The 12,627-nt window shown below is 40.6% G+C and overlaps 1 protein-coding gene across 2 annotated transcripts in view; it reads right to left on the reverse strand.

Moving 5' to 3' along the window:
* Positions 1-12,627, reverse strand: part of LOC121941109 (AT-rich interactive domain-containing protein 3B) — a 59,061-nt gene that overhangs the window by 4,851 nt on the left and 41,583 nt on the right. For both annotated transcript variants that reach the window (XM_042483832.2, XM_088080632.1), the window contains exons 5-8: positions 4,503-4,686; positions 2,413-2,672; positions 440-715; positions 88-180 (exon numbers count right to left, since the gene is read on the reverse strand). In XM_042483832.2, coding sequence (XP_042339766.1) covers positions 88-180; positions 440-715; positions 2,413-2,672; positions 4,503-4,686 — 813 coding nt within the window. The remainder of the gene's footprint in view (positions 1-87; positions 181-439; positions 716-2,412; positions 2,673-4,502; positions 4,687-12,627) is intronic.

Genomic DNA, 12,627 nt, shown 5'->3' on the forward strand with positions numbered 1-12,627 from the left:
CATATTCAGAATAGCAGCAGAATATTAGTGTGCATGTAGATGTGGTCATTGATATGTTAGATTTGGTAACAACTCCCTCATACAGACCTGAGTAGGTTGTGCCATTGACATCCACTGAGACAGTGATGCTGGCATTTCCATTGGTTGAGATGCTCAGAGACATATCCTGCTGCTTCTCATCTGAAGAAAGACGAAATAACAGTTCAGTGTATTCACGTGACATATTTTCCCTTCAAAACCCCCAAATTTTTAATGTAAATCTGCTTATCTAGAAATGGTGGACTTAGAAATACTCGGCCATCAAACTGTTTGACATTCTTGAAATGTAATGTGGCAAACCTTGTAAAGCACAAATGCCAAATACTAAGTTCTCCTTTGAATCATGAGAAACACACTGAATTTACTTAATTTCTACTTGGACAAACTTGGCAGCACTGACCTCTGGCGGTGATGGTGGGGGCTCCCAGGCGCAGGTTCATGGGCATCTGAGAAGCCATAGCCAGCAAGTTGTGTTGGAAAGCCTGCTGCATCAGACGCTGCTGCTCTTCTGCCAGGCGCGCCATTTTCCTCTCGGGCCCCTCTCCTCCGCCACTGGTTTCCAGCTTTTCTCTCAGCTGCTCCAGAGTGGCGGCTCTTGCCAAACCTGCAACCTGCTGGTGACCAAGGGCCAGTGCCATGGAGGGTCTCGCTGCCATGATGGAGGGGGTCAGGTCATCTGGAATAGAGAGAACTGGAGGGTTAATTTCATGAATCCTGATGGAACCACTAAGTGGCTTCAAGTGTTTTTTGTTGTTGTGCTGGACTTCAAAGACCACCAGCACAATATGAACTTAAAAACTCCACTTTAAGAACCATTCATTATGATAAAAAAAACAAGGCTTGTTTTGTTTTGTTTGGGCATGCACATCAGGAGTGACTGGGTCGGTCAAACCACCCGCCATCCTATCTGACCCCATAAAGCAATTGACAGGTAAAATACAGTGCATCACACAAGTCAAACCATGGATATTGTCAGGACCCACATTAGTTTCACATTCCAGCCAAGTCAAAGTGACATCAGATAAGACGGCAGGGTAATGACAGTTATCAACAGGATCCCACTGATGTGGACTGAAGGCTTCAAAGTTCATAAAGTCCCCCCCCCCAGCGTGGGAACCGTGTTATTAATCAGTAGTAAAGGTGAGGGGTCTCAGTAGCCTAAGGCAAAAAAGGTTCACACATGGACTCTTTAACACCTGGACAAACTACATACACACATACACACACACATACACTCACAAAGTCATAAAAAAAAACCAAAAACTGTGCACACACAGTTGGCGGGATACAGTGGAGGGAAGGAACAGGACTTGTGAGGATGTAAGACACTAATGTAACAGCACTCTCTCATACCAACATTTCTGCATGCACACACACTCTCACACACTGTCATACTAATATATACACACACTCACACACTGTCATACCAGTATATACACATATAAACATACATTCACACACATTTGACAAAAAAGGAGCAGGTGCTCAAATGAAAACTATTTTGGTCCAGTGGCAGGGCCTGTATATAATGCCTTTCAAATAATGTGAAATTTTACTATCATTAAAAGCAAAAAAGCCCAAAATAATCGTAATGGACATTTTTTAAAAAACCCTAACACTAGAACCTTACATGTAAATACTACTATATGTCACTCAAATGTTGGTTTTTTTTTCAGTTACTGTGACTTGATGTAATTTCAACATTCCCAAAGAGGGCAGTATTTCCTTAAAAATACTTTAAAGTCTCAGCACATCTGTAAGTGGAACACTCCACTTCTATCAAATCAGTATACAGAGACTGCATAATCTGTACTAAACATTTACCCAATTTAATGTAATTTTCATAGACGTAGAGAAGTGTTTCTGATGTTTTTTTTTCACTGACACCCTTCTGCACCTTTTAGTTACACAAATATAGAGTATATCTGAGAGCTGCCTGCTCAGTTGCAGGCAGGCTTGATTTTGAAGGTAACTCCCACAAACCATAAACTTATTTTTCTCAAATTTGTATTTGTGGAATACAGATCAGCCTTCTCTTTATGATGCCTTAAAGCTTACTACTTTTACTTGAAGATCTGTACTTCTAACACATCTATGTTAGCTTACACCAGAAAAATTAACAAATTTAACTTAATTTTACACTTTTCTTTATATTGAAGGAATTATGGGTCATATATAGCTCCGGAAATCAGGATATTTCTCTAATTTAACAACTAGTCAAAGACTAAAGACAAGAAGTGAGGACAGAGCATATGAGCTGCTAAAGGAGATGGGATGTACAAGAAGGGAACACGTGTGGGGAAGAATGTGTTTTTTTCAGGGGTAGAAAGGTTCAACATAGGACAGTGAGGTGAAATGTTGTATGGTTCCTACCTTTCTTCAGAGAGGGTCCTGGTGAGGCCTGCAGGCCGTTGAGGGCCCCCGAGGCCCCTGCCCCCAGAGCTGAAAGGTGCATTTTGGGAGGTGAGAGGATGTGAGGAGCTGTGCTGGGAGAGGGAGAGAAGCGGAAGAGGCTGCTGCTGTAGCTCGGACGGCGACCCTCGCGTCTGTTACTGTCGATGGCAGCCTGGAGCTCACCTGGGGAGCTGAGGCCTTTCCTCTCGCACTCATACGGGTACAGGTATTTCATGTACCTTACAAGGAGAACACACACAGACAAGAATTAATACAATCAGATTACTGCAGAAACAATCACATGGCAAGTTTTAGCAGTACCTTTTAGACTGATTGACTTATTCAAAAATATTACCACAACCAGTTTAATTTGAATCAAAAATTCTTGTTTTTGAATGAAACCTCCCAAATTCAAGAATATTTACTTTAATATATTACATTAGAACATTATATTGACAGTCAGCAGTTTCAGTCAAACAGTAATCTCAGCCTTCAAAATGTGTTTTTTTTCTTTTTCAGAAGACCAGTGTTAGATCACACACACACATACACAAGGAATTAGGTTTATGAAAAAATACAGTTGGGGCAGGAAATCAGAGAAAGCGCTGATGTGTGGCACAGAAAACTAGCTAGTCTTTACATTCTGTCCATATCTAAACTTATTTCTCCCCTACCTAAGCATGTCTTTGAACCAAGGTTGTCTTATTTTAAGAAGAACTATGATATAAGTTACTGTTGCCTGATATTATTATTATTATTATTATTATTATTATTATTATTATTATTATTATTATTATTATTATTATACTATTATACTTATTTTTCATTTGTAGTGAGAGTTTTTCGCACAAGGTACAAACAGGTCTAGATTTTATAACTAGTCTGCGAATTAAGGTAAAAATGGATTTGTTTAGTTTGTAATGGCTACTATAAATAACTTTAATGTCATTGTCCGTTTAAGACAGTGTTTGGATGGAGGAATACAAAGTCCACTATCAAGAATGATCTTTAATTCCATCCCTTGCACTGCTGTAAAATTAATCTGTCCCTCTCTGAAGTCCTTTGTGCACCTTCACACAAGTAAAAAACTCTGTTTAACACCTGATTACATGCATACCCATGGCCAAAAATAAGCTGGGTTTTTTTTTCCACAAGCAGAAATCTAGCTGTGTTGACCGTGTTTCTCTAATCCCCTACTCTGATTAAGGAAACCTCTGTTGTGCTCATGAAATCTACAAAATCAAGTTACTGCAGTTACTGACAGTAACATGCATTTAACTGCACAGGATTTAATGAGACACCTGGAATGCCAATTGTGCGAAAACATGTTTTGTAAGCTGAGTATACATAGATGACATCACAGGGGCTCTACAGGTACGCACAGTCACAGCTGTGGCATTTTCTCCATCCCATAAGAACATTCGGTGAATTGAAAATATAGTATGCTGACTGCATGATGGTGGAATAGCAGATCAATAAGAAGCTAAGAGCAGGGTCCATTAGATAGAGCTATCGGAACAATGCTACACAACAGCCCACCGACATTAAAAATACATAAAGGATCATTAGGGCACCCTGCTAGTGGACTGTACAGAGAGGTGTTACATCTACGGAAGGATTTCCATCGAGATAGCAAGAGCGTTTTAGTCGTGGCTTGGTGTACAATCTGTCAGTCAAACCCCACCTTGGTCATTGTGAACTCTGACCCAAATCACATCAATAAATCTATGGGAATCAATGGGCTCTATGTGTGATGTAATGGATGGAGGGATTGAATTTGAAGAGGGAAGGTGGCCTGGTGGAGGAAACAAACCCACATGTGTATAAACACACAGGCATGGGTTAATATTGACATCCGAAACACACACAAAAATCCACATGCTGGAATAAGGAAGGCGCTTGTTTCCAGGTGAGAAAGTCACACACTTGAGATTCTTTATTTAGCTCGCGTAAATTTAATTAAAGTTTGCAGAAGATTAGCATTCGACAGACTGGGTCAATTTATAGCCACGACAGCCAATGAAATGAATTTCTGGTGGTTGTTTTGTGAAACCGATGCAAAGTCTTACTGTGTGCGCAGAGTGAAAGCTGCACTGGTGATGGAGGTAGGCAGGTTGAGTCCCTTTGTGATTTCTCTCCAGATCTTCTTGTTGATTACCTCTACCAGGCCTCCCTTCTCTGTTACCAGCTTGTACAGCATATACAGATCCAGGACCTGCTTGGCCATGATGGGGATACGATTGACTGGGGTTCCTATGGAGGAGAGGAAAAACCATAAAATAAATCAATATAGTATAAATCATACATTTGAATCGGAATAGCTAAGTGACGCACCATGTGCGCTTTATGGTGGATGAATGTATTTTCAAAGTGCATTTGTGTATCACATGCGCATGCATTTTTAACATGGACAATCCCAACGGTAATGGTAACCCATAATGCTGACAATTTTCTCCTGTGTGTGTCCCTGCTGAGACATATTGGCACCCAACACAGGAAATACATTTAAAGCTGCAACAGTGAAAATGACAAAGCAGGTTCAAATCTAAATTATGCATTAATCCATCCACCAGTCAATGCTGAAACACCCAGAATCATTTCAGACCTACAGATACTGATCTAAGTGCTGTCAGGATGCTGGTAAGAAGAGGGTGTCAGGCCTGCTGCCAGCACGCCTGTTAAATTTGTCTTGAAAACATATTAGCCCAGTTAAGGCAATCTGGCTTGACCTGGAAAAGGGGATTCGCAAACAACACAAAGCAAAGCGGCTCTAGACTTTTGATACAGATGCATTAATCTTGTCAACAGCTTATCTGCAGTGAGGCTTGCAGGGAGTGTGCGGGGAGGAGGGGTAGGAGGCAACGAGGAGGAAGGAGGGGGTGGCTTACAGTATGCAACAGAATCAAAAAGTGCAATGTGCAACAGTGTAAGCATGAAGCGGGAGGAGGGGACTGGGGATTGTGACGACCTGCTAATCCATGGGCAGCGGTGGGTGGAGGGCTCCTGGATAGGCCAGTATAATGAAGCTCATTTAGAGGATTGTACCGAGTAAATCCACACCCCTCTGCTGTTAGCGCTGCCGGGCCCAGCGCAGGGGAGTCATACAGATTTGCACTCACAGCTAATGCCAGCCAATCCTTCAGCCCCTCAACAGGCTGCTCTTAACCTGGAATCAGACTCATTAATGACTTTGTAAAATAGCAGTGTGATCAGGCCATGAAGATTAGCCCTGATTCATTTTCTTAAGTTAGCAACATGTCTCTAAGCTATGTGCAAAGGGGCCTAGGTGAACACATGGACCTACATAAGTGTGGAGATCAAGAGGGTGTGGCGATTCAGTCAGGGCACTGTAGCTCTGACCTTTTAAGTGTGCTACTTAATATTGGCTGTAGGGTTGAACATGCTCAAAACTAAAGCTTTCTCTGATACTGCCTTCAATCTAAATCACCATTAAAGTCTGCCCATAAATATAGCGTATTTCTTTATGTTTGCATTCTTTATTTCTGCATTTTAATATACATAATTGTGGAGCTGTGTTTCTCTACACAGGGGCTTAGAAAACCCATGGAGCTGCTATTTTGAACAATCATTGTTTTGCACCACAGCATGTTAACATTGTGCTAATGGGATGTGAGGGGGGTTTTTAGGGGTTTCAGGCTGAAGAAAATATGAACTGCTATTGCCAGGCATCCAGGATAGCGCATAAAAGCAGAAATACATGCAGGTCTATAATATTTACAGTAGGACCAATTTATTAGATCCTTCCTTTGTCGAATTAATTATGGCCACCTCAACTTACCTAAATTAATATTTGGAGATTTGAATTGTATTGCATTCAGCGGTACAGGTTTCACATGACAGAGCAAATATATATTGGCCTACCTCCAAACATACTAGTAAGACCTCCTATAGCCCTGTTAAGTGACCACGGCATATTGTACGTGGTTAATAACATTCAGCCGATCAGATGCTGTTCTCGGGAAAAGGACATCTTATCTCTACAGCCAATTAACGATTAAGAAAACAAGAGGCCCTTTGCCAAGATGCCGGCTTCCTCTACAGATAATCGGAATTAGCTTTGTACAGAGCCAGAGGAGAGGAGAGGAGCAATGACTTAAAATGTCAGGTCCGTCTATACCCATTAAAAACATACAAAAAAACCTGACATAAAATAATTAACATTATTTTTTGTTTGTTTTGTTGGGCTTTTTTTTGTCACCTTTGTTATCTATTAATTATCTTGCATTATTTTTGTTTTTTGTTCTATGTTTTGTCTTATTGTGCTTATATTGTATAATTGTCATTGAAATTGAGACAATACATATCAAGGGTTATTCCTTATAAATAAAAATCAAACTAATTTCCAACATTTAGTTATCAAATATGTGAAATTAAGCTAGTCCTCCAAAACAAATATTTCTTTTTAAAAGGTAGGTGGTGGGGATTCTCAAATTGATTGATTTAAGAATAAAATCCAAACATGTACTGATATACCTTTTTTAAATTAGTTCACAATACCAGGCTCACAATATATATATTAGTATGTAAAAGTGTATCTAAATTAAAGCCCATAATTTAATAGTATTATAGTCAACTGTCGGTAATCAAATTCCTATCGGATCTAAACAAAGAAATTCACAATATACTGTGAACTAAATGTAGACGTCAGACCTTCCTCTGCATCTCTGGGCAGGAGCCACATTTCCAGAACACACAGTCGATCAAAGCACCAGGAATGCTTTTCTGCCAGCCCCTCGCCAGTTATTTAATGCAGTGTTGGACATCAATCTTGCATCAAACAATTAGTACAACTAGAGGGGTCAGAGATCAGCCAGGGGTTATTGATGTGTGAATTAAACTGCAGGTCAGCAGGAAGCCATGTTTTCATACTGGCCCGGACGTGAACAATGAGAGCACAACAAATGAGACACAACAGCTCTGGCCCCATAGTGACAGGCCAGCAGTTAGTTAGGCTTTAATTCACACTGATGCTTATATTCACCCGTTTATCAGTGGCTGCTGTCAAATCAGATCAGATTTGATTTATTTACAAGGAACTACTTTCAGAGTACATGAAACAAGTCAAAAAAAGGACACATTTCAGATAGATCAGTATGTGCCTGTGTGTTTAAAAGAGTAAAGCAAAAAAGCTATCTATATATCTTAAGTGTACCAGAGGTGGTTTTGAAACCTAAAACAAGCATTAATTAGTCAACACTTGACATCAGCCAGGTTTCACATTTCAACATGGTCCGACCACATATGAAAGCACTAGGAAAGCACCTTTGATAATACCGTAATTGACCAAAAATCACATTAGCAACACTTGGGCAGTTAGCCAGAGAGTTCCCTAATTTGAAAGCCTGCCTTTGGTGTCCAACATCTGCTCCACTTCCAACCCTGGAGACATTTAGCTCTAACAGGCTTAATTAGACCAGTCCAAACATTTCTTTTGATCGCAGCAGCACAACTCTGCCCTACAGTCCCCTTAAAATGCACTCTATTCTGCTGTTATAATTGTTCCCACTTCAACCATATTTCTTATTTTTCTTTGGAGACAACTAAAAACACTAAGATTGCCAAAGTTACAAGACCACTTCATGCCATTACGGCACGCACGCCTCAAGTAGGCAGCCATTGGGTATTTCATGTGTCTGTAAAGCCCTGATTTGTCCACTCTGCTGTTCTGAGCCAATCTGTAATTGGCTGCAGGCTTCACCTCCCATCATCCTTTGCCCCGGACTGATTTCCCCCCAGGGACATGGCCATCAGGAGCCTAGTGATTAATGGCACCAGGGGTCAGAGGTTGCTCTGGTGGGAAGTGCCGCGGCTGAGGGCCCCTGAACCACTCCCTAAGTCCTTCCTCCGACTTCCACAGTGAACACGAGAGCTGAACGGCTCGTCTTCAAACGGCTAGACTTCAAATGATAAGGGACATAGATAGAGAGCCAGACAGAGGAGAAAAGAGGGTTTGGGTCTTTCTGGGAGAGATTGATATGAAATAATACAGATGAAATTTTGTGCAGATAACTGATATCTTTACATTTGTTAAATTTCATGCCTGTGACAATTTCCCAGCAGGGTAGGAATAACTTACACTATGAAAATAAATCTCTCCATTAACAGATAATTGGATTATATAAGTCATTCACACAAACTTAATTATACAGTAAAATAAGTAATCAAGTAAAAAGCTTTTCTAGCCATTATTTCAGAGGCTGGAGGCATTGATCAGACCGTACACAATCTGTAATAATCCCTCAGACTGGCCCCTTGCATTGAGCAAAAGCAAACAGACTGTGACAGACAGAGACAGACCGTCCATCTGAATCAAACATTAACATTTCCCACCTCACATCCAGCTTTCTATCTCAATGGGAGCAAAAAAAAAAGGAACAAGGTCATTTTATCTGACCCCTGACCTATTTTTAGTAGGAAACAGCTGTTCACATTAAAGGGCCTCTATAATAAATCAATTGGGTGCCCCTGGCGCCAGTAGTGGTAAATTACATATCGCTGACTTCACATGATGGGCATTTTTTAAATAATTAAGTGACAGAGTGACAGCCTTCCAGCGGACAACACACAGGAAATGAATTTTTTACTGAACGAGCTTTGGCTGGTGTTAAGTTTCACTAACATCTACAGATGATCTTAGACAAGGAAAAAGGAGAGGAAGAGGGGGAAACATCATTTTGTGTTCTTTGGTCGCTTTAATTAGTGATCACATTGAAGATTATCGTAGCACATTTGGGACTCAGAGTAGTGACATTAATGTAAGAAACAGAAAAACAAAAAGAGCAGGGCAAGAAAATGAAAGATAAAAATAAAGAGATGATATGCTTTGAGGTCTGATTAATACATTTTTTTTAAAAAAAATAAAAAAAAATAAAGAGAGACCATTTTTGCTGCCTTTAGGAGGGAAGGAAGAAAGGATAGACGGAAGGGAAAAAGGAAGGGGGAGGTGTAGCCAGCTGGAATAAGAGTGGATTACTGCTGTAAGGAAGGTGTCAGCCAACACAAACAGCCCCTGGCCTCATGGCAGTGTCTGAGTCCTTTCAGAGCTACCCCTAACAACTACCCACCCACCCACACCTTCCTCCTCCCTACCTCAACCACCGTATCTACACACCAGATAAGACCCAACCGGGCTACATTTCACTCTCTGCACTCCAGCCCACTTCAATATAAGTTCATTTATTTTGCTTACATTGGACTGCTGATAATAAACTCTGATGCCATAGCCTTAAAAACTGTCCTCTATCAACAACATTTCTGGGCTAAAACAAGATAATTTACTGTATTTCAATGCATAACCTATACTGCTTTTTACCGACCCTTCCAGATAATGAATTCCATCAATACAGAACAGCCCAAACCCTTCATTAACACGGGACAGAGAGACACTGACAGGAGAGACATGTGTCTGGACTCCACATGCTAAGTGTTTACTTTATGTCGGGCAGCCCCCTGGCTGTTAGTTTATATGTTCGTATGTCGGGGCAGCATATTGTCAGGACCCTGCACTACGCCGGGGCATGTTTGTTTTATTTTTAATGCATGGCCAGGGACATAAAAGGTAAAAAAGCCTTGACTGTATGGAATTTGCTATCTTTAGTCCAGGCAGAGCCACCACTCGCATGGCGGACCAATTCATATCAAGTGTTAAGATATGCACCCTCCACATAAGGGAAGTTAAATGTAACGTTAGACTATAGAATACATCGCTATTCTAAGCATGAAGCTAAAGCCACAGCTGGTAGAGACACGGACAGAGAGATAGAAAGAGAAGGACAGTCGTCTAATAAAGTCTATAAAACAGTGTTGTGGGTCAATATGCTCTATACTGTTGGCTGCATAGGTTTCATTTCTGTCATGTCAATAAAGTGCAATTAATGTGAATTGACAGAGGCAGAAAGGAGCTACAAATAATGATGTATCTTCTGCCAATTGTATTTAATACAAAAGAAAAAGCAAGAAAAACAGACTATTTCCAATAAGGAAAGTAAATAACATTGTGCACAGTGACAACACATGTATCCATCTGCAGAGGCATGAAAACAATGTGCTACAAGATTATCAAGTCACGGCATGGCATGACGAGTCTATACCAACATCGGTGCAATAAAGGGATTAGCAAGTGTAAGGACAACAAAAAGCAATGTACTGTGTGTTCTTCATCTGTGCATATAGGTGACAAAAGAACAGCACATTTTGTCTGTCAGATTAGCTCAGAAGCATTGTGGGCTTTTTCACATTATCACACATCACATGTTCCTTTACTGATTAAATCAAAAATGGACTTTTGACTTATCTTGATATGAGGAAAAACTATTCTATTTTCTATATCTCCTATTTTGTAGTGCCACCTTTATTAGAATCTAAACTGACTGACTGCCTGACAAATGCAACAGACACATGCCAGGTCCAGCCTGATATTTTAGGAAAGTCAAATACCTCTAAAATCTTCCCTCTTGTCTCTTCCTCATAATTATTTCTTCCATCTCACCACAAAAGACAAATATAACAGGAGAAAAAAAGCAAACATTGAATGATGGATAAGTCACTTGGAGCTATATTTACTCAGGAAACAGTGAGAGTAGCTTCTTAGTAAGAGTTATTACAGTGAGGCAGCCAGTATATTACAGGAGCTGTCTTCTGTGCACTGTCAACTGCTTCAGCCCGTGGTGTAAAACATCACAAAACTGGCGAGGCTCCAAACAACAGCCCAAAGCTGTAAATCTCACTGGGTGCTGTTTAAACTGGGCAGGCTGTCAAGACTACAAATAATGACACGATTAGAACTTAAATTGCACGATTAGAAGTTTGGCGAGTGTAATTTGGCAATAAATCTCTGCACTGACAAGCCTGATACACTTTATACGATGTGTAAAGTACTGTTAAGTGTCCAGACTTAATCTTTTGACAGTTATGCATGTTTGAGCTGAATTAGAGTCAAGCAGAAAGAAAAAAAAAAAGACAGCGAGAGAAAAAGACAGAGAAACATGACTCCGTCTCCATGGGTCATGAAGATGGGTCACCTGGTGAAACAGAGGGGGAAGGGGATTGAAAAGGTTGGATGGCGCGAAAAGTGAGATGGCCTCTCCAACTGTAACCCAAGTCCCCTCAATCCCCAGAGACCCAGCAGATCAACTGACTGGACCCCAATCAACACAGGCTGATATGGAGCTGACAGTGAGATGGATGGAAGGACGGATAGATGGCCAATGTCTCTTGCGCTGCGTGGTTATTTAGAGTGACTGGTCATTCAATTTATGAAGCTTCTGCGAAATAGCAAGGACATCTGACAGGTGTATGTTAGCAGGGATCATTGGGGGTGTTTAATATGTTTGCCCTGGATGTATCATCATATTAAGAAAAAGGGGTCACATTACAGATAGCAGCTGCTTAAAATAATTCAATTAGATGTAAACAGCCCAGGCTAGTGCAGAAAAGAATAAAAAAAAATTAAAATAATGCGAGCAGTACCAGCACTTAATGACAGGATGACTAGATATAATGAAAGAAATGAATAGACATTTGATGGTTAAATGTGTGTCTACTATGCAAATCTGTTCATCCATTAGTGCTTCAGGCTGCTCTAGTTACTCCAGCAGCCATATTTCAAGGCATCCAACCACTATCTGGGAATGTTTGTCTTCCATTAACATCTAGTTGACCGGTGAAATTGTGCAAGTGGCTGATGAATTTGCAAGGTACTAGCCAGAGGCCAGTGCTATGAGTGTGTTAGTGTAAGGCCGGCATTCGGCACATTCACTTTATGAATATTCAAGCTGATAATAAAATCTCTATTGCAATATATAGAACTACTATGAGGGACTGATTTGACAGTCCTTGATCTTTCGACAGTATTGTAAGTTTTTCCTTATATCCTCATGTCTACATTACTGTAGGCTGTACGCCTCCACTCAAACGACAGCAACCACCTAAACCTGTTGCATTGCTCATGCATGAGATATGAGTGTAGTGTGTGAACAACATTTCTCCACCCTTGTTGCACAAGTCCGGCTTGGTTTTGTGTGTGCTGATAAAAGATCTGAGTTTCCCCAGGTATTCCGCTAAGTGCAAACATGTTTTTCTAGAAATTTTTATTTTCTATTTTTACCCAATACTTCCCGACCACGAGTAGCTACGAACAAAATGTTCCCAAATACTGTGTAGAGTTAACAAAAT

This window comes from Plectropomus leopardus, chromosome 1, assembly GCF_026936395.1.
Source record: "Plectropomus leopardus strain MGB_pleo_1.0 chromosome 1, ASM2693639v1, whole genome shotgun sequence".
Taxonomy (NCBI): Eukaryota; Metazoa; Chordata; class Actinopteri; order Perciformes; family Serranidae; genus Plectropomus; species Plectropomus leopardus.